Source organism: Musca domestica, unplaced genomic scaffold (genome assembly GCF_030504385.1).
Source record: "Musca domestica strain aabys unplaced genomic scaffold, Musca_domestica.polishedcontigs.V.1.1 19, whole genome shotgun sequence".
Lineage (NCBI taxonomy): Eukaryota > Metazoa > Arthropoda > Insecta > Diptera > Muscidae > Musca > Musca domestica.
This window is the reverse complement of record NW_026712245.1, coordinates 7,040,957-7,068,268: the sequence shown is the minus strand read 5'-3', so window position 1 is coordinate 7,068,268 and position 27,312 is coordinate 7,040,957. Positions and strand designations below refer to the sequence as shown.

Here is a 27,312-nt window from a genome sequence, read left to right as displayed (position 1 = left end):
CTGGTCTCAGAATATTGTCTATGTAGGTCCAGGTTTTACTATATTCGCTATTTTGATGATTTTAGCCACATTTCTAACGGATTTGTGTAAAATTTGGTATTTGTGGTTCAAAATAGGCTCTAGAACATTGTCCATATCAGAACATTGTCCATATCTGAGATATTGACGGAGTAACGTTATGAAGTTTCTACCACTTTTTAAAAAAAAAAGACTTTGTGTCGACTAGTGTCCCTCATTGTCCTTCAGCGCACATTTTGTACTTTGTGTGTGGAAGAATTTTAATCTGTTTTTTTTTTTCTACAGCTTTTTTGTTGTTTCTTTTTTGCGCAACAAAAAATATTACTCACACCACACATGTGTGGTGTATGACATTTGAAGAAAATCTTAGACATTTGGTCGGTGAGCTCTGGGTAATCGGCATCATTGATGTACGTGTTTCGAACAAAATCAGGTGATAAGGAATTAAAGTAGAGATGATAACGATTTTTTTTTTTTTTTTTTTTTTGAATTACGACAAACTGATGTAACGTCAAGATGAGAAACTATGATTGATGTGAAATCTTATCAAAATTCAACCTAACAGTTAGCACCCAATAGTTTCCCAGAAGAAAAATCTGAATACCAAAATGATCAATTGAAACAGAAACACATTTCAAATATTGTTTTTGACTAAACTCAAATCGGTTTCTTCAATCCATGTTTATTTGAATTTAATGAAAATCTCTATGAGGTCAGTTCTTATATTACGCTTCAGTGTACACATTTGTTTTGAGTGAAGAACATCACTGCGGAAGTTGATAACAACTGATGCTAATCTAGCATTCAAGCATCGCAGAGGGACCTACGCACTATCTTGTTCCATAGTTGTAGGAATTAGTATGGGTAAGGGTAGTATTTGGTCGCCAGAGAGTCTACCAAAGCAAAATACTTCAATTTTAGCATGGCGTATAAGATAGAGACATAGAGAGAGAGAGAAAAAACGAGAGAAAGTAAAAAATGTATCGATTGATGGCTAAAAATGGTTGAATCCTTGAATCTTTAAATTATTTAAGCTGGAAATATATAAACCATGCCTTTATATAATCACCCGATCCAAATTTTACTCTAAAAAGAGTTTTATTTTAAAAATTTAAAAAAAATCTTTAATACTAGCTTAGAATTAATTATTAATATTTTAAAGCTACATAATATGATTTAATGCATTACCTGAGATCATCTGAAAAATGTTGTTGTTAGAAATAAAAAACATTTTCTCATCTCAAACCATTGTTGTTACTCATCAGCCATTTGTTGTCATGTTTGTCTTTTGATCTGCATCAACGAATGCATTCCGACAATGAGCTGCTGGAAATTTTGATATCTTTGACATTAGCTCACACTTTTCCATTAGACTCTTGTTACGCTTTTGTGAGAGTGTCAGCAATCTATTGCACTCTGCTTGGGGGGAGGGGATGTGTACGGCGCCAGCAAATTCTCTCCCCATCCCAAGATGTCGTATACGAGATGCTTAGGTTCGAAAAGCTAACATTCGAGCTTGTTTTTTCCATCACAATTAGTTCTAATGGATGATGACGATTGTGTCTGACAAAAACATATTCGAAAATAACAAAACAAATACAGTGGCGCATCAAAATAAAAAAGATCGGAATGGGTAATGGCAACTACTCGGAACGCTACATAAACAGGAAGGCAAGATAGAACTTAATAGAATTTGCTGGAGTCTTTGTAGACTGTTCGGCGGGAGTCTCTGAAAACGACCTGCAAAAGTTTCTATAGACGAGCGATAGGGAGTCTCTATAGACGAGCTACAGGCAGACGAGCGATAGGGAGTCTCTATAGACGAGCGATAGGATTCTCTATAGACGAGCGATAGGGAGTCTCTATAGCCGAGCGATAGGGAGTCTCTATAGACGAGCGATAGGGAGTCTCTATAGACGAGCGATAGGGAGTCTCTATAGACGAGCGATCGGGAGTCTCTATAGACGAGCGATAGGGAGTCTCCATAGACGAGCGATAGGGAGTCTCTTTAGACGAGCGATAGGGAGTCTTTTTAGACGAGCGATAGGGAGTCTCTATTGACGAGCGATAGGGAGTCTCTATAGACGAGCGATAGGGACTCTCTATAGACGAGCGATAGGGAGTCTCTATAGACGAGCGATAGGGAGTCTCCATAGACGAGCGATAGGGAGTCTCTATAGACGAGCGATCGGGAGTCTATATAGTCGAGCGATAGGGAGTCTCTATTGACGAGCGATAGGGAGTCTCTATAGACGAGCGATAGGGAGTCTCTATAGACGAGCGATAGGGAGTCTCTATAGACGAGCGATAGGGAGTCTCTATAGACGAGCGATAGGGAGTCTCTATAGACGAGCTGAGGGGAGCCTCTATAGACGAGCTGAGGGGAGTCTCTATAGACGAGCTGAGGGGAGCCTCTATAGACGAACTGAGGGGAGTCTCTATAGACGACCGATATGGAGTCTCTATAGACGAACGATAGGGAGTCTCTATAGACGAGCGATTGGGAGTCTCTATAGACGAGCGATTGGGAGTCTCTATAGACGAGCGATTGGGAGTCTCTATAGACGAGCGATAGGGTGTATCTATAGACGAGCGATAGGGAGTCTCCATAGACGAGCGACAGGGAGTCTCTATAGACGAGCGATAGGGAGTCTCCATAGACGAGCGATAGGGAGTCTCCATAGACGAGCGATAGGGAGTCTCCATAGGCGAGCGATAGGTAGTCTCTATAGACCAGCGATAGAGAGTCTCATATACGAACGACGGGGAATCTCTGTAGACGAGTGATAGGGAATCTCTGTAGATGAGCGTTAGGGAGTCTCTATAGACGAGCGATATGGAGTCTCTATAGACGAGCGATATGGAGTCTCTATAGATGAGCGATAGGGAGTGTCTATAAACGAGCGATAGGGAGTCTCTATAGACGAGCGATAGGGAGTCTCTATAACCGAGCTATAGGGAGTCTCAATAGACGAGCCATAGGGAGTCTCAATAGACGAGCCATAGGGAATCTATATGGACGAGCTATAGGGAGTCTCAATAGACGAGCGTTAGGGAGTCTCTATAGACGAGCGTTAGGGAGTCTCTATAGACGAGCGTTAGGGAGTCTCTATAGACGAGCGTTAGGGAGTCTCTATAGACGAGCGTTAGGGAGTCTCCATAGACGAGCGTTAGGGAGTCTCTATAGACGAGCGATGGGGAGACTCTATAGACGAGCGATGGAGAGACTCTATAGACCAGCGATACGGCCGATAGCCGTATTTATAAGCAAAGTGAAGGCAATATCTATAGAAGAGCTGAAGGTAGTCCCAATAGACAAGCTTAAGGAGCCCCCATCGACGAGCTGAATTGAGTCTCTCTCTCTCTCTGTCTAAAGACGGGCATACAACTGCCGCTCTAGTTGGGTTGAGGGCTGTCGCTGAAGGCTGTGTCTCTATAGACCAGCTGAATGCTGTGCCTCTATACACCAGCTAAAGGATGTGTCTCTATAGACCAGGTAAAGACTGTGTCTCTATAGACCAGCTAAAGGCTGTGTCTCTATAGACCAGCTAAAGGCTGTGTCTCACCAGCTAAAGGCTGTGTCTCTATAGACCAGCTGAAGGCTGCCTCTATAGATCACTTTAAACTGTCTCTATAGACCGCTCACGACTGTCTCAATAGTTCCGCTAAAGGCTGACTCTATAGACGACCTGAATATTGTGTCTATTAGCAACCAGAATATGAGACGGAAGGGTCTAAAAATTTCGTTCAGGCCGCTCCAAAAGCCATTCTCTGTAGTTATTTTTTCAAAATAAATGATCCACCACACATATGTTCTAAACATACATATCTCAGTGTGATGCTTACGTTAAATGCTGTCCTACATTACTTTTGCCGGACAACGAAGAAAAACACAAATAAAGAGCAATGAAACAACTGATAATAGAAAGTAAATGACAATGAAATTTCATTGTCACAACAGATTAGTGAATGAAATCGAGAAAACAAAACTGAAACGCTCGGATGTCGGACTGGAAATGAGATGAACACCGACGCTTAATTGTCGCAAGCAAACAACCAAACAAAACAAAGATTAGAAAAATAATTTCGATTCGCTCAGAAGCAGAGCAAAGCAGTGGAAAAAAGCCAGTGCAATTGGAACGATTACAGCGATTAAACATGAATTATACAAAACTGGGGATGCGTTCATTGGCGATCGGATTAATTCTGGCCATTGCAATACTGCCTCAAGTAAGTCCAAATAGTTCCCGAAAATGGACATATCTGAAACTCGATTTCATTTTCAGACATTGGGAGCCAGCCCGTATAGTCGCCGCCACCTAATTAACAGCGAGGAAGATGAGCTACGCATCATTAGCCAGTTCTACAATTACGTGGATGTCATAACCGGTGTCAAATTGGACAACATGTTGAAATTAACCCAACACTTTGTCCAGCAGCTATTGGACTCCATACCACCGGAAGATCATGGCAATACGGCGGCAATGCTACAAGATTACATTCATAAATCGGAAGATCTACGTCATCGCCCCGGCAGCATTGAGGAGAAGGAGAAACTCCTCATGGAATTGCAACAGCTCATCGCAACCATTAAAAGTGGCCTTGCCAAGGAGGAAAGGGAAGATATCATTCTACGACGTGGTCTCTTGGGTATGTTTGAGCTACTGGCTCGTCTTTCCATCGAGGAGCGGAAGTTCAATGATAAATTCTCCAAAGCTGCCACAGTGCTGAGGGTCCAAATGAGCGAAGAAAGTTTGGAACGCCGTCGTGATCTCTTCGAGATATTGGAAGCTGTCCAACGTGAACAGGATATTGTTGTACGCGAACGACTGTTCGCTCAATTCAAGGAGATGCGTTATTATAATACAATCCATTAGAAGTGAAAACAGCAAATACGAGATTTTGATGTTATGTAAAGAACAATAAAGTGTAGTGCATGGTGAGGAGCAACCCAGTTGAATGCGGATTTTTATTGTGGAAGAATTGTGAAATGCGAGCTAAAGAGAGATTTTGAACCAGAGGGAAGTCTTTAATAGAGGAGCGTAGGGGTGTTTTTATAGACGCACTGTGAGAAGTCTCTATAGACGAGCTGGGGGAGACTCTATAGACGATCTGAGGGTAGTCTCTACAGACGAGCTGTGGGGAGTCTCTATAGACGAGCTGAGGGGAGTATCTATAAAGTATCTATAGACGAGCTGAAGAGAGTCCCTATAAACGAGCTGAGGGGAGTCTCCATAAACCAGCTGAGGGGAGTCTTCATAATCGAGCTGAGGGGAGTCTCTATAGGCGAACTTAGGGGAGCATCCATAAACGAGCTGAGGGGAGGCTCTATAGACGAGGTGAGGTAGTCTCTATAGACGAGCTGAGGGGAGTCTTTATAGACGAGCTGAGGGGAGTCTTCATAAACGAGCTGAGGGGAGTCTATATAGACGAGCTGAGGGGAGTCTTCATAAACGAGCTGAGGGGAGTCTCTATAGACTAGCTGGGGGAAGTCTCTGTAGACGGGTTGAGGGTAGTCTAAACAGCGAGCTGAGGGGACGAGCTAAATATCGTCTATTATGAACGAGCTCAAAATCGTCTCTTATTGGCGTGATTTAAGTCATACTAAAGGTCGTCTCTTATATAGACGAAGGTCGTCTCTTATATAGAAGAAGGTCCTCTCTTATATAGACGAAGGTCGTCTCTTATATAGACGAAGGTGGTCTCTTATATAGACGATGGTGGTCTCTTATATAGACGAAGGTCGTCTCTTATATAGACGAAGGTCGTCTCTTATATAGACGAAGGTCGTCTCTTATATAGTCGAAGGTCTTCTCTTATATAGAAGAAGGTCGTCTCTTATATAGTCGAAGGTCTTCTCTTATATAGAAGAAGGTCGTCTCTTATATAGTCGAAGGTCTTCTCTTATATAGACGAAGGTCTTCCCTTATAAACGACGAGCTCTTATAGACGAGAGGAAGGGCGACCGGTCTACTGTTTAGAATCCGTATGAGCGTCTATATAGCCAGCCAGAAGGGTATCTGTATACAAAAAATAATTGAGACCTGTTAAAAACTCACTGACTTTCTTAGCTTGCCTTATAACTGTATCTAATATCCGATTTTCTCCCGCATTCCTTTATAGGCTTCACTGTTTACCCGACGGTCGAGCCACATGTCGCTCTGTGCCCGGCCTGACCAAAGATCAATTGGAACTCTGCTACAAAGCCAGCGATGTAACCACGGCTGCCTTAGAAGGTCTCGACCTGGCCATCAGAGAGTGTCAAACGCAGGTAAGTGCCAGCATCCTGAGGCCATCTCTAAGACCTCAACATAATTGGAATCATAAAAACTAAGAAGATTTTTCCACTTTTAATTTTTTTCTTTTCTTTTACTCCTCTTCGTCATTTCAGTTTCAATGGCATAGGTGGAATTGTTCATCACTCAACACAAAAAGCCGCAATCCCCATGCATCGAATCTCTTGAAGAAAGGTAAGTGTTATCAAAGAAGAGACACACTTTTCTCCTCAGATGGAACAACTGAAACAAACTTGAGCGGTGCCCCAGGGCAAAAGAAGCAGGAAAGAAACGACGAATTATTACGCACCCAAGTTGAGGCAGAATTATGCGGTATTTACGCATGAAAAGCTCCACTCCAAGTGTCTATAGAGGCCGATAACCATTCATCCAAGCCACCCACCACAAACTGCATCCAAAGAAATGGAGCTTAACAGCTATTTGAGAGATATTTAAGCACTTCGCCCCCAATTCTTGTTCTGTTCAGATGGTGGTTAGATTGAAAACAAACTCCAATCTCCAGACATTGGCCACCCGCTCTTTATCACTCGCCACTTGAAGTTGCAGATAACAATGGCTAATAACCGACAGTTAACTAACATGGATGGCTAAGTGGATGGTTGAATGCATTTAGCCGAAGAACACCACCCACAACAAAGGATACCTTTTTGGGGAGGGGGGGAAGGGTTTCTCGCCAATTCCATGTGTTCCGCTTTCGTATGACTTAACTCATGGTGAGTGTCCAAGTGCGTGCGTGAGGCCGAGTGTGCGTATGAAGAGCGTGAGTAAAAAACCACAGGAAAACTGTCAACATTATTGTGGTCTACTTCAGCTTGACAAAATCCATCTATGGCTGGATTAACTGACTGACTGGCTGGTCGGTTGGCTAGCCATAGATGTTGCTGGGCCCACAGTCACAGCACTCCAAATGCCTGGCCGTAACATGAATCCATGCATACAAAAGTGTCTAATTAAATTTGCTGTTAGACTTAGAGGACCCACACAAAACATTACCACCAACATTATCGTCAAACGTTGTATAACACGGCATGTTTATTCTTGCTGGGTTTTTTTTTCTTTATTTTTATGTAAGTTTTAAATATTACAGAGAAAGAAATCAGAGAAAAAGTTCATCCGGTGATGAATTTTTTTTCTTATCGAAAAAAATACATTTGCCGATGAATTTTTTTCCTATCGCAAAAAAGTTCATCCGGCGATGAATTTTTTTCCTATCGCAAAAAAGTTCATCCGGCGATGAATTTTTTTTCTATCGCAAAAAAGTTCATCCGGCGATGAATTTTTTTCTTATCGCAAAAAAGTTCATCCGGCGATGATTTTTTTTCCTATCGCAAAAAAGTTCATCCGGCGATGAATTTTTTTCCTATCGCAAAAAAGTTCATCCGGCGATGAATTTTTTTCCTATCGCAAAAAAGTTCATCCGGCGATGAATTTTTTTCCTATCGCAAAAAAGTTCATCCGGCGATGAATTTTTTTCCTATCGCAAAAAGTTCATCCGGCGATGAATTATTTTCCTATCGCAAAAAAGTTCATCCGGCGATGAATTCTTTTCCTATCGCAAAAAAGTTCATCCGGCGATGATTTTTTTTCCTATGAGAAAAAAGTTCATCCGGCGATGAATTTGTTTCCTATGAGAAAAAAGTTCATCCGGCGATGAATTTGTTTCCTATGAGAAAAAAGTTCATCCGGCGATGAATTTGTTTCCTATGGAAAAAAGTTCATCCGGCGATGAATTTATTTCCTATGGAAAAAAGTTCATCCGGCGATGAATTTATTTCCTATGGAAAAAAGTTCATCCGGCGATGAATTTATTTCCTATGGAAAAAAGTTCATCCGGCGATGAATTTATTTCCTATGGAAAAAAGTTCATCCGGCGATGAATTTATTTCCTATGGAAAAAAGTTCATCCGGCGACGATGGAAAAAAGTTCATCCGGCGACGATGGAAAAAAGTTCATCCGGCGATGAATTTGTTTTCTATCGCAAAAAAGTTCATCCGCCGATGAATTTTTTTTCTATGACAAAAAAGTTCATCCGCCGATGATATTTTTTTTTTTTTTCTATGACAAAAAAGATCATCGGCCGATGAATTTTTTTTCTATGACAAAAATGAATTTTTTTCCTATCGCAAAAAAGTTCATCCGGCGATGATTTTTTCCTATCGCAAAAAAGTTCATCCGGCGATGATTTTTTTCCTATCGCAAAAAAGTTCATCCGGCGATGAATTTTTTTCCTATCGCAAAAAAGTTCATCCGGCGATGAATTTTTTTCCTATCGCAAAAAAGTTCATCCGGCGATGATTTTTTTTCCTATCGCAAAAAAGTTCATCCGGCGATGAATTTTTTTCCTATCGCAAAAAGTTCATCCGGCGATGAATTTTTTTCCTATCGCAAAAAAGTTCATCCGGCGATGAATTTTTTTCCTATCTCAAAAACGTTCATCCGGCGATGAATTTTTTTCCTATGTGAAAAAAGTTCATCCGGCGATGAATTGTTTTTTCCTATGGCAAAAAAGTTCATCCGCCGATGATTTTTTTTTTCTATGGCAAAAAAGTTCATCCGCCGATGATTTTTTTTTTTTCTATGGCAAAAAAGTTCATCCGCCGATGAATTTTTTTTTTCTATGGCAAAAAAGTTCATCCGCCGATGAATTTTTTTTTTTCTATGGCAAAAAAGTTCATCCGCCGATGAATTTTTTTTCTATGGCAAAAAAGTTCATCCGCCGATGAATTTTTTTCTATGACAAAAAAGTTCATCCGGCGATGAATTTTTTTCCTATGGCAAACAAGTTCATCCGGCGATGAATTTTTTCCTATGGCAAAAAAGTTCATCCGGCGATGAATTTTTTTCCTATGGCAAAAAAGTTCATCCGGCGATGAAATTTTTTCCTATGGCAAAAAAGTTCATCCGGCGATGAATTTTTTTCCTATGGCAAAAAAGTTCATCCGGCGATGAATTTTTTTCCTATGGCAAAAAAGTTCATCCGGCGATGAATTTTTTTCCTATGGAAAAAAGTTCATCCGTCGATGAATTATTTCCTATGGAAAAAAGTTCATCCGGCGATGATTTTTTTTTCTATGACAAAAAAGTTCATCCGTCGATGATTTTTTTTTTCTATGACAAAAAAGTTCATCCGCCGATGATTTTTTTTTTTCTATGACAAAAAAGTTCATCCGTCGATGAATTTTTTTCCTATAGAGAAAAAGTTAATCCGGCGATGAATTTTTTTCCTATAGAAAAAAGTGCTTCAATGTAAGAAGTCATCTCATCATTTTTCCCCGTGTACATATTCATGTCCCGCTTAATTCTGGAAGAATGTTAGGAGACATAATAATGTGACCACTACGTAACAAACAGTGCCGATCAGAGAAAAATGTAGCAACAACAAAAGTGATTAGAGCGCATTATTAGACATGCAAGACCCGCAACCATAGGCGAGTGAAATAATGCAAAAAAAATAGCAACAAAAATATAACACTATCTTCATGCTAAGCTGGCTGGCTAGCTGAGTGGAAAGATCAAATTACTTACAAAAGCCAACAACAACAGCAATTATAATCACTATGACAAATAACCGCAGTAGTTGTAGGAGGATGAGTGGGGGAAAGGGCAGTGTGTGTTGGCAGTAACATTAAAGAGCGCCAGGGAAAAAATAAAAGCGAAAAAAGCCCAGTGTTTTAGCATCAGGCATCTCTAATGTTAAATGTAATACATGAGCTTAGGCTACTGGCCTCTTTGTAAGATGGTCGGGGTTGGGTCGGTAGACAGGCAGGCGGAGATCTATAACATAGCCATTCAACCATTTCTGCCCAGAGCCACAAGAAGATCACCGTAACTGTGGCACACGCATGCCCAACAACAACAACAAAAGCGACTGACTGACTTACTGGGTGACCACATATCATGTTTCGCTGCATGGTCGGATGGACAACGAACGCATCATCCAGCTGTATTGTTGTTGTTTTTGTTATCATTTATTTGTATAAGTTTATTTAATTTTATTAAGCGGTTCGTGTGTCTTAAGCTGCTTCATTTCGAACACAAAAAAGTAGGAAGCTTTGATCATCTTTATTTTGCCGCATCTTACCAGCTGTTTGTTTGGGGACTGTGGGGCATAGCTGCAGTGGAGGGTAAAATTGCACATTTTATAACAAAGTTTGGCAAATCTGATTTTTTCAAAGGTAAGAATTCGTGACAGATTAAAATTTTTTTCAACCGAGTTTCCTTTTTTTAAAAAAGCATTCATCGAAGGATTCCTACAAGGGAGGTAAATTTTTTTTCTATCGGAGAAAAGTTCTTCGGTAGGTATTTTTTTTTTTTCTATCGGGAAAAGATCATCCGGCGATGATTTTTTTTTCTATCGGAAAAAAGTTCATCCGGCGATGAATTTTTTTCTATCGGAAAAAAGTTCATCCGGCGATGAATTTCTTTCTATCGGAAAAAAGTTCACCCGGCGATGAATTTTTTTCTATCGGAAAAAAAGTTCATCCGGCGATGGATTTTTTTCTATCGGAAAAAAAGTTCATCCGGCGATGAATTTTTTTTTTCTATGGGAAAAAAAGTTCATCCGGCGATGAATTTTTTTCTATCGGAAAAAAAGTTCATCCGGCGATGATTTTTTTTCCTATGAAAAAAAGTTCAACCGGCGATGAATTTTTTTCCTATGGAAAAAAGTTTCATTCCGGATGGAGGTTTACCTATGGAAAAAAGTTCATCCAAGATAAATGTTTTAATATGGAAAAAAGTTCATCCTGCGATGAATTTTTTCCCGTCGGGATAAGTTCATCCGGCGATGAATTTTTTTCTATCGGGAAATAGTTCATCCGGCTGTGAATTTTGCTCCAATCGGAAAAAAGTTTTTCCGGCTATGAATTTTTTCAATCGGAAAAAGTTCATCCGACGATGAATTTTTTCTATCGGAAAAAGTTCATACGGCTGTAATTTTTTCTATCGAAAAAAGGTTCATCCGGCGATAAATGTTTTTCTATCGGAAAAAAGTTTGTCATAGGTGATTTTATCCCTACTGAAGCTACAGATCACAATTTTGTCCTTTAGTGTAACTACGAATTCAAAACTAAAATAATACCTTCACACCGCTACTTATTATAAAGTTATTCAAAAAAAAAGACTCAAACCGAAAATATGGAATATCAAACCACACACGATCTTCATTTCTTAGTACTCACTTACTACCGTTGCCTATCTCCATCCTCCATCTGGCGATTTCATAGAAAATCGACACTACTGTTGTTACTCACATCTAATTTATCATCAAATGAACATACATTCGAGCATACATATGTTTGTACAAATCATCGCATTTGAAATGTTAGAAGCGGTGAGCATAGCTTTGTAATTTATATCTCCCGCGATACTCGTGTTACCTGCTTAGCAGCTAACTTTGATGATTTTTTTTTTTTTTGGCTTTGCTTTGTTTCATCTGCACTCGTGCTAAATTATGATGGGAAAATCTGCATTTGAATGCTTCATTGTAGCGCCCCATTGTCCAGAGAAATATAATAGGTGTCGGACATAGATTAAAGTGAATTGGTTTAACGGTACTCGGGCTTAATTAAATTATCATCCACACGCCCAAAGGATATCTATTACCGCAAACAGAAGGGGGGTGAAGAGGAAATAGTGCTTTCAAAGGGAATTGCAAATCATGGCAGATTTTTCTCCATAGAAAAGTTAATCGTCAGTGATGAATTTTTCTCCCTGGAAAAGTTCATCGTCAGCGATGAATTTTTCCCCATAGAAAAGTTCAAGTTTCTCTATAAAAAAGATCATCGTCTGCGAAGGATTTTTCTCTATAGAAAAGTTTATCGTTAACAAAGAATTTTTCTCTATAGAATAGTCAGCGATGAAGTTTTCTCTAAAGAAAAATTGATGAATTTTTCTTCATAGAAAAGTCCATCGTCAGCGATGAAGTTTTTTCTATGGAAAAGTTCATCGTCGGCGATGAAGTTTTCTCTATGGAAAAGTTCATCGTCGCCGATTAATTTTTTTCTATGGAAAAGTTCATCGTCGCCGATGAATTTTTCTCTATGGAAAAGTTCATCGTCGCCGATGAATTTTTCTCTATGGAAAAGTTCATCGTCAGCGATGAATTTTTCTCCATATAAAAGTTCATCGTCAGCGATGAATTTTTCTCCATAGGAAAGTTCATCGTCAGCAATGAATTTTTCTCCATAGAAAAGTTCATCGTCGATGAATTTTTCTCTATAGAAAAGTTCATCGTCGTCGAAATTTTTCCTCCATAGAAAAAAACGTATCTCCTATGGAACTTTTTATCATTTGTTCGTTTTTCTCCCCTCCCTGTTCTCCCATCGCGCTCATCTGCCATTGCTATCAGCTGAAACCAGCAGCCTCGTTAATCCCATCCATTCACATCTAATCTCATCAATGGACGGGGACCACACATTAATGGTTTTGTTGCGGACATTCTTTGCGATTGCAACGCAGTTGCAAATTCAAATTGACAGTATCAGAATATAAAGTCACCTTCATTCATTATGTTACATCGGTAATAAGCTAAGCTAAGCAGGGAGGCTGGCGTCTGTAAAGCGTTGAACGACGCAAACTGGCTGACTGGAATCGACGAAGGCATTGCCGACTCTTATCCGCATTGAAATGACGATGATGCTGACGGTGGCGACAATGTCACCATGAATATATGGTTGTGTGTCCGCGGAGATAAGTATTCGCTGGGATCTTCCTATGAATATTCTTTGGATATTTAAGCTTGATGTTGTTGTTGTCGTTGCTGCTGCTTTTGTATCAAGTGATCATGTCAATCGATAAACGATCGATTGTCGCGCAATGCCAAACCATTTTTATGTTGAGCGCAGAGTCGAAAATTCGCTCTCACTGTGAGAAATGAATAGAATAACTGCTGTGTAAAGCCCCCCGAATAATCATTACCCCAGGATTGTTGTTGTTGCTGTATCCCACTGATCATTGGCATAATAAATTGTTGCAATTTTCTGTTCTGCCATTGCTTCTGCTGTCATCATCATTCCGTTGTCGTCGTTATTGTAAAAGTCTTTGAAATGTTGTCAATAACGTTGTTGGTGGTGACTTCCTTTCAAGAGCATTCAAAGATCTGACTGGACACCATTGGACTCCTGTTTGGATGACGGAGACGATGCTCTATGCCGCACAACAACATGTCTCTGGTATGTCTGCCAGTTGCTGCGGAGGGATCCCTTAACAATAATAATTGCATGCATAATATCCGACGAGTCAAGTTATCACAACAACATCGAAGGACGGAAACAATGTCCACCACACTGGACACACGGACAATACAAATACATATGTAGACAGCATACGCAGCACATGAGTGGGGTGGGCTTGTAACAGTAGCCCTACATGTGTAATTTTTATGCGTTATTAGTGGGTTTCTTTTGATGCGGGGTTTTTTAAGGTGTGAATTATCTTGGGAATTGAATTGAATAAAACATTTTGGAAATCATGAAAATTGAAAAGTCTGCCGCCTATAGAAGGTCTAAAGATAAGTTGTGAAAGATCTGAAATTTGTGAAATACCAAGGTATTCTGTCCAAAAAAAGCCTTTTGGCGGGACTATAAAAGGTTATCATAAACAGAAGATATTCAACGAGATCTCTAGGTATATAACCCTTTAATATGTATACCACGGATAGACGATTTTTGATGGAAAGAAGATCTTTAACGAGATTTCTGTGCAGAACAAAACCTGCAAACGTCTACTACAACCCGACGGCTTTAAATAGGTCTTCTATGGTGAGAGGGACCTTAGAGAGTTTTCTACATATAGAAAACCTTGAAAAGATCTTTTAGGCACACAATAGGTCTTCTAGATATAGAAGACCTTTGACCGGTCCTCGATGGATAATAGACCTTTAGAAGGTCTTTTTGGTATTGAAGACCTTTAACCGGTCTTCTAGGAATAGAAGACCTTCAAGAAGTCTTCTTGGGATAGGATACCTACAACTCTTGACAGCTGCTCCTTTGACAGCGCCTCTATCAAAACAAGACCTTGATGGGTCTTCTATTGAAAGAAGAACTTTGATATCTCGTCTATAGATAAAAGACCTATGACAGGTCTTTGATGGAATGCAGACCTTTGAAAGACCTGTTATAGATAGAAGTCTATTGACAGGTCTCCCAATGATAGAAGACCTTCAATAGGTCTTCTAGGGATAGTAGGCCTTGGATAGATCTTCTACGGATGAAAACCTGTGACAGCTCATTTATTCAAAGAAGACCTCTGACGGTTCTTCGATGGATAGTATAACTTTGGAAGGTCTTTTAGTATTGAAGACTGTTAATAGGTCTTCTAGGAATAAAAGACCTTCAAGAAGTCTTCTGGGGATAGAAGACCTACAAGAGGCCTTCTAGAGTTCAAAGTCTATAAAAAAAGACCTGCACGGGTCTCCTATAGAAAGAAGACTTTTGATATCTTGTCTGATCTCTAAAGGAGGCCGTTGAAAGACCTGTTATGAATAGAAGACTATTGACAGGTACTTCCAGCGATAGAAGACGTTCAACTGCTCTTCTAGGGATTGAAGGCCTTTGATAGGTCTTTCGCGGAAAGAAGACCTCTGAGAGCTCCTTTACAGAAAGAAGGCCTCTGATGGGTTATCGATGGGAAGTAGACCCTTGCAGGTCTGTTATAGATAGAAAACTGTTGACAGATCTTCTATGGATAGTACATATTTGACAAACCTTCTACAGATAGAATACCTTTGACAGGAGTTCTAGGGATAGAAGAAATTTAACAGGTCTTTTAGGGATATAAGACATTCGGCAGGTCTTCAGGGATAGAAGATCTTTGACGAGTTTTTTAGGGAAAGGCGACCTTTGACATGTCTTCTACAGATAGAAGGCCTCTGAAGGCTCCTCTATTGAAAGACAGTTCCTTTATAGAAAGGAGATCTCTGACAGGTCTTCGAAAGATAGTAGAGCTTTGACAGGTCTGTTCTGGATAGAAGACTGTTGACAGATCATCTATGGATAGAAGTCTTCTATGGATGGAAGACCTTTGAACGGACATATATGGACGGAAGACTTTTTTTCAGGTCTGTTATGGGTATGAGGCCTTTTACAGGTCGATTAGGGAGACAGGATTATTAGAAAGACCGTTGACAGGTCTTCTATAGATAGAAGGCCCTTGTCAGGTCTTCTATGGATGGAAGACCGTTGGCATCTCCATGGATAGAGGGCCATTGACAGGTCTTTTATAAATAAAAAACTTTTGACAGGGTTTCTAGAGGACTTTTTAGGGGTCTTATGGATGGAAGACTTTTTTCAGGTCTGTTATGGATATGAGGCCTTTTACAGGCCGTTTAGGGAGACAGGATTATTAGGGAGACTGTTGACAGGTCTTCTATAGATAGAGGGCCCTTATAAGGTATTTTATGGATGGAAGACCGTTGGCATCTCCATGGATAGAGGGCCCTTGACAGGTCTTCTATGAATAAAAAAACTTTGACAGGGTTTCTATGGATAAACGACATTTGAAAGGATTTCTAGAGGACTTTTTAGGGGTCTTATATGAATAGACCCTTGACAGGAATTCTATGAATAGCAAACCTTTGAGAGGCTTTCTGTGGATTAAAGACTTTTGAAAAGTTTTCTAAAGGACCTTCTCAGGATTTAAAGGAAGGATAGACGACCTTTGCCGTGATAAAATACCTTTGAAAGGTTTTCTAGAGGACCTTTGCCGAGTCCTTTAAGGTCGGAAGACCTCACACGGGTCTTCTGTAGATACAATACCTTTTATACGTCCTCTACGGCCTTTTCATCAGATTTTTTACGGAATGGTCTCCGTATTGGGGTAAGAAAATTTAACGGTGAGATTGTTGCCCTGGTTCCTTAGAAAAGCAAACTAAAAACATCGTATTTTTAAAATTCCTACACAACCAGCCAGCACTTTGTACTGCAACATTGTTTGCGTTGATGATGCCAAAACAAACATTCACATTTATGGCAGATCATTGACGAATGATTAATAAATAATTTCAAAACGAAATTTATGACTGGCGTTGTCAAATGTCAAAAGTTTTTATTTTCTTTAAAAGTGTTAAATGGTTTGCTTTTTATGGAAGGTCCGAGACGAAGATAGCACAACGACGAATGTCTGAAACATTTAAAGTGGAAAGCTTTAAAACTCAATTAATTGACTGACACTTAAAAATCAGTTGTCAATAGCTTTGGGTTGCATAATTTCTGGAAAGGTTTGGGAACATTGTAACAGAACACAAAGACACACAAATGTGGTATTTTTATGTTTTGCATTTCCTTAGAACCCAGACCTCTGACCCTTGGCTTAAAACATGTTCGATTAGCCATTAATCACGATACCGTTAGGTTAAGACATAAAATCCATACGTTTTGCAGTGGAGATCTGGCCTGAAATGCCTTTGCTGATGTTGAAGACGCATTCCCAGGAATAAGCCAAGAGCCGAACATAACAAACGATGACGATGACGGCGACGGCGACAGCCAATTTAAAGTTTAATCCTTACAATTGATCTGCCATTATTGGCTACTGGCATCAAAGTCCCTTATCTCAATGTACTCTTACCCCCCTTCTGGAGTGCACTCCTTCCACCAAACCAAAAAATAAAGTAATTTCCATATTTTCCCAAATGTACAGCGACGACAATGCCGACCATAAATCTTTGGGCCGTTTGCATTGAAGAACAACTACCCAAAATGAGAAGAAAAAAAAAACCCAAAACCAAAAATAACAACCATCAACTGAACTGAACTTCCCAATAACTTCAAGACCAATATGGAAATCCGATGTCAACTGGGGACCTTCTTACACTAGGATGCCATAGCATCAAGGTTTGATATAACCACCGTCGAAATACAAAAACAATAGGGCCGGTCGTCGGTCACAGCCACCAACAACAACATAACGAGCGCCGAAACTTGTGACAGAAACAATGATCTCTTCAACCAAAATTCAGCCATGGTGGTTCGGAGGGGTGAAATGGGGAGAGCTGGCAGAAAGATTGCAAGATCGACGGCCACAAATCTCCACAGAAGACAGGCAGTCGCAGTCAGTTGGACGTACAGGGAACGGACGAGTGAACGAACGAGCAGAGATAACTTTCCGTCTACGAATTGATGATGACGACTGGCAAAAAGACTGAATGACAGGTCAACTATTTTGCATATTTGCGTTGACCAGTGGTGGCACAGTGGTACGAGGTAATGGGAATTAGATGGTTCACATTGACGGGTAAAAAAACTGATCATAGTCAAAAAAGCGCTCATGTCTATAAAAATGTATTCCAAAAATATGAATATCAGAGTGAATCTTAGAATCTTAAAAATTTGCACGAGGATCAGTACCGGTGCGTAAACGTGGGATAAGGTTGGGTTTTAAAATGTATTAAAAATGCAATACTTTGAGTTGGACAGACAGAATGAGCTGAAATTTGAAATTGGAATGAGAGTCAGTGTTGGAGTGCAGAATAGATGCATGCATGGGTTTTTGGAAATTCAAATGCTGAGCCTTTGAGGGAGAAGTTCCAGAAGTAATGGTCCGTTCTATCCGCTCTTCGAAACAGTTCTTGAATAAAAAAAATATTGAGATGTGCGAAATTTGTAGATAATCGGATTCTTATTTCAGATGCTAAGAGTTGTATATACTTAAAATGTTGACCCTTTGATAAAGTGGACCTATTTTCGCTCCTAGCAGAAAGATTGCAGAAAATTTGATGTTCTGTAAAGTAAATAATTTTCCGTAACAATTTTCAACCTTTTGTGGCGAAGGTGCTAGTAGAAGTTAACCGATGTAGCCCACTTCCGAACTCGATCTAAATTTGATAATAAAAATACGTCTTAACCAGTTTTGACCAAATCGAATACTCGCTTCGAGAGTTGTCATTATATATACCCTGTGTGATTATATGGATTAGGATATAAAAATCCAAGATTATAGTTCAAAAAAAAAAATAAAAATCCACAATTATAGGCCTGATGGTTCTCGAAAATATTTTCCCAAAAAACAAATAAAATAGGCCAGTTGGTCCAAGTGGTAAAAAGTTTCTTAACAAATCCACGAATATAGGTCAGTTGGGTCTTTTAAAAATTTCTTAAAAAACCGCGATCAAAGATTATTAAAAAAAAAATAAAAAAACAATTAAAGACCTGTTGGTCCTTGAAAAACATGTTGTCCTGGATTATAGGTCACTTGGTACCACAAACGTGGTTTCTCGTCGTGGTTTTAGTGGATCCTTCTTCTTAGGGACCCACTAAACCTTATGAAATAAATAGAGCAGATTTCTCCCTCACCTGGGGGTGAAAATGTTTTATAGATTTAATGGGATATGGAATGTAGGATGGCGAATGAACTTTGTAGGTGTTTGGGAATTCGGAGTAGAGTCGTTTAGTTGATGATCTGGAATTCCACGTAGACAATCGGAAACCATGATGTAGTGGTGTCGGGTGGTTCCCGGCCGATACTCGGTTGGTTGATGTGAAGTGTGATTAGCCGACGATATGACTGTGATTGGGTACTGCATGAGGACAAATGAGGAAGATCGAGTATTACAATGTTTGTATTCGGGTGACGCTGGTGCTCAGGATGGTGACGATTTGAAGGTAATCGGGAACTTCACTTACTGGTAATCGCGTTTGCCAGTAGTAGATAATCAGGGTTTACGATGCAGAGGTTGATGCCCACGTCTTCGGAGACGGTTTGGCGACTCGTGGTATAATCGTTCGGCGACGGGAGTTCACTGTAGAGATACTCGGGAGATGATGACCTGTGTTCGGGCTTGGCAGCCGACCGTAGATATGTTCAGGAACAGCTGTCCAGGCCTTCTAAGAGGGATCGGAATTTGATCGGATTCGGCATGTGCCGAAGCATTTGTATCTTTAAAATTCGGACTTGTATTGCCCATTTGGTGCACAATTAATTTGAAATCGGATAAAAATATATATGGGAGCTATATCCAAATCGGAACCGATCTCGATAAAATTTGGCAAAGATATTTCTGAGCTGTATTTGATATATTTCCCTGAATATCGTTGTTACGGAGTGCATATTACGGCTGTGCATATGACTATTACGGAGTGCATATGACAAATCGGATCAGTATATATGGGAGCTATAGCTATATCTGAACCGATCTTCACCAAATTTGACATACTAGCTTCTAGACTCAATTCGGTCGTGAGTGCCAAATTTCATCCAAATCTAAATTTGGGCAAATATTAGACGTTTGGTGCACAATCAAAGGTAAATCGGACGATGTTATATATGGGAGCTATATCCAAATCTGAAACGATCTCGATAAAATTTAGCAAATGTATTTCTGAGCTGAATTTTATATATTTCCCCAAATATTGTTGTTACAGAGTGCATATTACGGCTGCGGAGGACAAAAATAACAAATCGGATGAACAATATATATGAGAGCTATAGCTATATCTAAACCAATTTCGATCAAATTTGGCATACTGACACCTGAGAATTCCAATCTGATCGTACTTGCAAAATTCCATACTATTCGGTGCACAATAAAAGGCAAATCCGACGAAGATATATATGGGAGCTACATCTAAATTTTTACCAATTATCTCCAATTTCCATAGTGTTCGTCCTTGGGCCAAACAAATGATTTGTGCAAAATTTCATCTGGATATGACAATAAATGCGAACTGTACTATGTTTAGAAAAATACATGGACAGACGGACGGACGGACATGCATAAATCGACTCAGAATGTGATTCTATGCAGATCATCAAAAGGAACTATGGGTCTATCTCGTTTTCTTTTGCCTGTTACAAACAAATGCACAAAGACATAATACCCTGACCACCTTGTGGTGTAGGGTATAAATACTTTTATATCTGTTGATGTTTATACTTTAAAAAATTCCATGATTTCTCTTTAAAGAATATTCCTAGAAAATTCCGAATTATTGTCCTTTGGTCCTAATAAAAATATAAAGAATAAAATATTAAATCTTCCCTGGTCCTTGAAATTAGAGACTCTATTCATTGAAAGCATATTTCCAACAACATCCTTAGTCATTGTAAAAATATTTTTTAAAAGGTCACGATCGATCCACACATATTTTTACTCGAAAGTTAATCCTTAAAAATCTAAAAAATTCTCGTTTACACTCATAAAGTATTCGTAGTTGGTCCTTGTAAAAAAATTTTAAAAATCCGATAGCAGAGGTGTGGTTGTTCCTTACAAAATATTTTTAAAACCCCAAACTTTTTAAAACATATGAATCTATAACTCTCCTGACACTATAAAAATTTGTTAAAATCCTCGACTAAAATACTTCTTTCAACTAATATACATTTGCCACTGTCTCCCTCTCTATCTCTCTCTACCTCACTTTATTTTAATTTTCTTCGAACCCATACCCGAAGCACACACACCTATACATACTTTCAATGTTCCTTGATTCGTTCGTACATAGGTCGCAGCCATCCTCCATACCTGTAAACAATTGTTGTCAATCAATGCCGTAAAGTGTAGTTTAGATGGCATTTACGATCGTGAATCAACGAGGATCAGTCTTTGGCTGGTCAGGGTGGAATTAAGTTTTGGTAGCAACACCAACAACAACCTTCAGGAAAATAACAATTCAAACGACTACCAGCCAACCATCCACACTGACGACAAAGGACAATTTCTGCCCTGATGACTGTTGTACAAGGAATGTCACCAACAACGACAACAACAATCACATTGCGAGTAACGAGGAGTAACGATCAGGGCCAGGTTATTTATGAGCCCCAAAACTCAATGAAACCTAAAGATGGACATACGACATATGTCCAGTCCGCTGTTGTATTTTATGTAGCATGGAATGCAAATGAGGGATAGAAAACAAAAGCCTGGATTCCTTTACCCCTCTCGAATGGTGGGCAATGCTAATCCTCGGCCATGACTGTGATGGAAATGATCAATGATAAACGAAAGTGATTTGCAAATGTCACATGACCATCATCATCAGCAGCAACAGCGTTGTCGTCAACTCTGTCAGCCAAGATCTGCGCAAGATGAATGTCTTGGTCAAGTATTGAAGCAGTTCGTCACTCACTCAATCGCTTGTTGATTACCTGACAAGCTCTCTGCCCTGCACATCGCTTACCAATGATTTTTGTTTATATCCCCCAACTGATTGATGTGACATTGATGGAATTGCATGTTGGCCAATCAATCGGCAATTTTGTCAAACCTTTCCAACACTTTGGCACCAAATCGATTGGGGTTCGTTCGTTCATTGCTGCCTAGCCAGAGAAGAGTGTGCCCGGGGCCAATAAATGTAATGGGTTGATGTTTAACAACTTCGTTTGGAACATCTGCATACATTGGCCCAGCTACATAAACGAGGCGGCTGGGACGTACGGACGGGACATTTGGTGAGATCTTGTAATGAAACAAATCGACCAGAGATTGACAACTGATGTATGCTGATTTGACACTGACGACGACACAGGCGCATGGTCGAGGACAGACAGACAGAGACTCGTCGTATGTGTTGATGTTATGCAAATAACAACATCGTTTATTGATTGTCATCGGGACAAGTTGATGTGCCCGGCCGGGCACATCAGAATTTGACATGTTGTTTTACTTGAGATTGAGTATTGATTGAATGGGTGGCTATGGCTATGAGACTTTTACGAGCTAAGAAAATGTCAAATTGACCAGGAGTTGTAAAGGTTGACATTTGAAAAATTTCCAGGTGATAACAGGTGCCAAGGGAATTAAGTGTTTTAGGTTAGTTTTTAATCGTTTCAAGAGAACTTCTATGGACAGAAGGTCATTCAAGTGTCGGGGGAATATTCGTGAAGTCTTCTATGGACAAATGAAGATTAAGTATTCATCTATGAATTCAATCAAGAATCATGTCCGTGAAGATAAATTAACATTTTTCTAGCGAAGGCACAAACCATATTCATTTTTATCGAGTTTAGAACAAGAGAAGAAATTTCTCATTTTCGCACCTGACCTAGCACTAATGCAAATATTAGGATTTGCAAAGTTGGAGCAAAATTGGAGTATACTTTCTCTCTCTGTGAAGCAAATTATTTTATTTATATATTTATTTATTTACTTTTCTTTTTTGTTTTTGAAAATTTTAACTTTTTGTAGGGATTTGGTCCAAAGAGACCTAGGAAGACCTATTCTCTGAAGCTTTTTCACTGGAGGAGTTAAGTGGTTCCAACTTCTTCTGTTTTTGTATTTTTTTTAATTGTTATGTGTTTTTTTTTTTTTTTCAATGTTTATGTTTATTTATAACTTACGCTCACCTTTTTGGTATTGAAGGTTTTCATTGTTTCCATGGATTATAGGTCATTCGAGTGATCTTGGTTGAATTTAAAACCATATAAGTGATCTTTGATGGCTTACAAGCCATTCTTCAAGAGGTATTGCATGAATTGGTCTTATATGACTTGCTGACCATTAATTATCTATTAGTGAAGGACTATAGAAGTGGTATTCAATGAATACAAATTATTCAAGTGGTCTTCTTTGAATTGAAATTCATTCATGAGGTCTTGTATGAATTGAAAATTATTAGTGTACTTGTATGCACGGAGTAGTTTTTAATTGTAGAAATATAAGGCCTTTAAAATTGTCTTGGATATATTGAAGAATATTAAGGTGGCCTTGTACTATTCAGAATTCGAGAATATTCTATAAATTTCAGGTCATTCAAGTCAAGTCTTCTATAAATTTCAAGTCATTCAAGTCATCTTGGATGAATTGAAAGCCAATTAAAAGTATTTATTGGGACATACATTAATTAAAGAATATTAAAGTAGTCTTCTATAAATTAAAAATCATAATAGTTACCTTGTATGAATTGAAATGGTGTTGTGTGAATTGAAATAATAATCAAGTTAAATTTGTATGACTTCAAGATCATTTAAGTAGGCTTGTATGAATTGAAGAAAATTCCTTAGGTCTTACATGCACTGCAAATCATGCAAATAGTCTTATATGAGTCGATGGATACTGAAGAAATACTCAAAATACAAAATAAATTCTAAAACAACACATCTTGCTTTGTGAGTACTGTAGAAAACTTTGATTGACATTTTATGAATCGGAGATCATTGAACATGTATTGTAGGAATTGAAGACAATCCAAGTAGTCCTCTTTGCATTGAACTAAATATTATTTAAGCAGTATGAGTTGACTGTCATTGAAGTGGTGTTTTATGAAGTCTTTTATGAAAACTTTCAAATGGCATTGCTTAATTTGAAGAACATTCAAATGGACTTGCATGCGATTAAATTCATTCAAGTGGTATTATATTAATTGTAAACTATTCAGGTCGTGCTCTACAAATAGAATACCATTGCTGATGTCTTCCAAGCAGTCTTGTATGAATTGGAGAGAATTCAAATCTTTTGTGGATTGAATAATTTCCACGTATAGAACTGAAGTCCACACAAGTGTCCATCTGCGAATAGAAGCTCACTCAAGACGTCTACTATGAATTCAAAAGATTCAAGTGAACTTTCACGAATTACAAGTCATGCAAATGGGCTTGTACGAATTGAAATACATTTAAATGGTCTTACCTAAATTTAAGATAATTTAGTCATCTATTACTGAAAGAATTGCAGACTTTTAAATAATCTTGTTTGAATTGTAGACTTTAATTTCAATTCGAGTGGGGTTATTTCAATTGAAAATCATTAAAGTCTTCTGTTATCAATTAAAGTTGTTTCAAGTAATCTTCGGTGAATTAAAGACCATTCATGTGACAGTTTTCTTTGAAGACAAATCAAATGTCCATCTATATATTAGATATAATTTTTCGTCCATAGACGAACATAATCTTACTTGTATGAATTGAATGCCAATCAAGTGGTGTTGTATGAATTGAAAAGCATTCAAATGATATTTTATGACATGAAAAACTTTCAACACGCCTTTCATGAATTGAAGCTCATTCAAGTAATGGTTAAACAATCCAAATCGAGTGGTATTTTATGAATTAAAGTCCATTCAAGTGGTCTTATGTGAATTAAAGTCCATTCAAGTTTTCTGGCATGGATTAGAGGCATTTCGTATATGAATTCAATTGCTATTCTGTATATAAATTGTCAATTGTACTTTTATATATTAAATAAATATCACTCTAGTGTCCTTTCACAGATCGAAAAGCATTATTGTATGAATTCAATACCAATCAAGGTAGTCTTGTATGAATTGAATACTGTTTACGTAACATTCTCTGGGTAGAAGACCATGTCTTTCATGAACCTTATTTTCTAGCTGTCATGTATGAATTGATACCTACTCAAGTGGTCCACTATGAATTGAAGTCCATGCATGTCTTCTGCTGGTATTTTAAACCATTTCAAATGATATTATTTGTATTGAAGACCATTCAAAGTGACCTGTTTTCTTTAAAGGACAAACCATGACACCTTTGATTTACATGGCATTTAAATATTCTTTTATAGACGAACGATCATCCTTGTATGAATTCAAGAACAATCCAGTGGTATTGTATGAATTGAATAGTAGGGTTGTATTCTGCGGACAGAAGACAATGTAAGTGGTATTCTATGAGCTGAAAATCATTTAACATGTCTTGTATGATTTGAAGATCACTCAAGTGGTCCACAGTGAATTGAATATCATGCAAGTCTTCGGCTAGTAACTAAAGACATTTCAAGTTTTCTTATTTGAATTTAGATCATTCAAGTGTCTTTCTGTGAATAAAGGACGGCTAAAGGATTCTTTTATATATTAAATATCGTTCAAACGTACTTCTATAAACAAAGGGTCCTTCAAAGGGGCTTCTCCAAAAAATTAATATATCTCCATGATTCGCAATCCATTAACACTTCAGATCACAAATATTTGGCCTTCATTTTCATACCACCTCCTTTGTGAGTACCCAACATATAGATGTCGCTTCTATTGTACAACCCATTGCATTTGTGCTGTTGGCCTAGTAGTGTCTTAATATTCCTACATTTGAATTATTTGTTAGCGAATTTATATGCATTGTTTCCTTCGTCCCCTGAAGCCATCTGTCCAAATCTTGCACCATTTCTTGCCATTGATTGATTGACAAAAGCTTTGTGAATAAGTGATTGAAACAGCCAAAGATCGATTGATCAATCGATGTTGGACGTACAACGTGCAATTTGAGGCAACGCTCGTAAATGCCACCGTTTCGAGCAGAACACATTTGCATTTTAACTTGACATTTGAGCCATTGTCATGTTTTTCCAAACGTCAGTGTGTGAGTGTATGTGGATTTTGTCAAATTACTTTGAATTGTTGACCATATGTGGTGGCGGAGGTGCTGCTGCTCCCGCATTAATGTTCGTTGGCGAATTATGAATGAAGTATTGTTTTGTTTAAACAAAATGCCATGCCCCCAATGTAATTGACATTCTCTAGATGGTCACAGCCAGCCATCATTATTGTCGGACTGCCACTGCCACCAATATTCATTCTATGCCAAATGAAATCAAATTTTCAAAAGGTATTGTTAGTGGTCGCCGTGTCAGATTTGTCGTATCGGAATTATGTTATGTTGCAAACTATTTATCATAAATTACACTCCCTAGAAATATAAAATGGAGCGCTTATGTGGTAGCTGACAAAAGCAATATATGTTTGCATAATTTTTGAATTTCGATTTTGAATGAAGCTGATGAATTTTCCATTAGCAATATTAGGTGAATTTTGTGGAAAACGGAAATTGTTCCCACGAAAAGAATAAACTAATATTGGATACGATTCAGACACACTTTAAAAAAATGAGATTTGAGAGGGAGTCTTGGGAGTTGAACAGAATGAATTCATGTTGTTCATTCTAGGACTTTTCCAATAATATAATTTAAATGAAGCTTTTTAAAACTAGTCAATTACAAATGGTTGGAGCAATGCAAACCCCGATTATCTCATATTTGTTTCCATCATTTTCTGACATTAATGCTTTCAATTGAATTAACTCTATTTATCGACTGCCACCTTGTAACTCTAGAGACAAATTATGTCATTTACATGTCAACCTGCGCTAGAAATGACATTCCATGAAGCAAGGAACAGTAACATAGACAACAAAGCCGATAACTACAACAAATGTTATTGGTGCCAGACTAACTCTGATACGTTAAAGTGAGAGGGAAGCGGGAGAAGGCCAGTCTGGTTCATAAAAACTTAAATTCTAGCAAAAAAAAATGGCTGACAGCATTTTCGATGGTTGTTATCTTCAATGACTCGCTGATAAGGAGTTTGCAACCTTTCAATGACTTTTAACCCTTAACCTAACCCAAAAATTCGCCGACAACACTTGTCCGCTCACTCACCTGGTATGACGGTTACTTTTGCATGAGTTGACATCTGCGGAGACTTCTGGGAGGTCTGGATGTTTTTTTTTTTTTTTTTGACTATTTTTTAAGGAATGAATGCAATTTTAGGAATTTAAATTGATATATATTTTAGAAGACGGAAGAATATCAGTATCGCTCACTTCTATATACATATTTAAAGAAAAAATGGAAATAATTATAATGCTAATTTCAATCTTCAGTGACTCTAAATTACGCGACCTCGTTTGAATATACACATCTTATGAATTCTTCGGTGTGAGTCGTCCAGGAAATAAGCTAAACAAAAAATGTATCCATCCAAATTGAGCGCGGGGAGTAGTTATTCAATTTTCGTCATAGTTTCCATTACATGTTATCATAAGGTTAGCCGTTAAGCGTGGAAATGCTAGCTATGTCGTCTTCAAACTTTATCCAATCAGCTAAAAATCGAATTCTACTTCCAGACCTCAACCAAAGCATCCTCGCCCTTATTCAGGAGAACCGAAAAAAAGTTTTTCTCATTTTATTTTTTCCGATACCAGGAGTGTTTTTTCTACTTTAGTCGTTTCCATATGTAAAATGTATTAAGCGGAAGTTAGCCGGAGAAATGGAGACTTCTTTGGAAGAAGAAAGCAGCCTTTGGCGAAGGCTCTTTAGAAATGACTGCTTCAACA

The 27,312-nt window shown here is 38.5% G+C and overlaps 2 protein-coding genes across 2 annotated transcripts in view; both read left to right on the top strand.

Moving 5' to 3' along the window:
* The window catches only part of LOC101896418 (protein Wnt-10b), a 74,599-nt gene that overhangs the window by 27,391 nt on the left and 19,896 nt on the right, over positions 1-27,312 (top strand). The window contains exons 2-3 of the mRNA XM_059121383.1: positions 6,142-6,289; positions 6,410-6,488. Coding sequence (XP_058977366.1) covers positions 6,142-6,289; positions 6,410-6,488 — 227 coding nt within the window. The remainder of the gene's footprint in view (positions 1-6,141; positions 6,290-6,409; positions 6,489-27,312) is intronic.
* On the top strand, positions 3,966-4,972 carry LOC101896092 (uncharacterized). Its single transcript, XM_005188737.4, has 2 exons — positions 3,966-4,248; positions 4,305-4,972. Exons 1-2 carry the CDS (start codon positions 4,177-4,179, stop codon positions 4,893-4,895), a joined length of 663 nt encoding a protein of 220 aa, XP_005188794.2. The 5' UTR covers positions 3,966-4,176; the 3' UTR covers positions 4,896-4,972.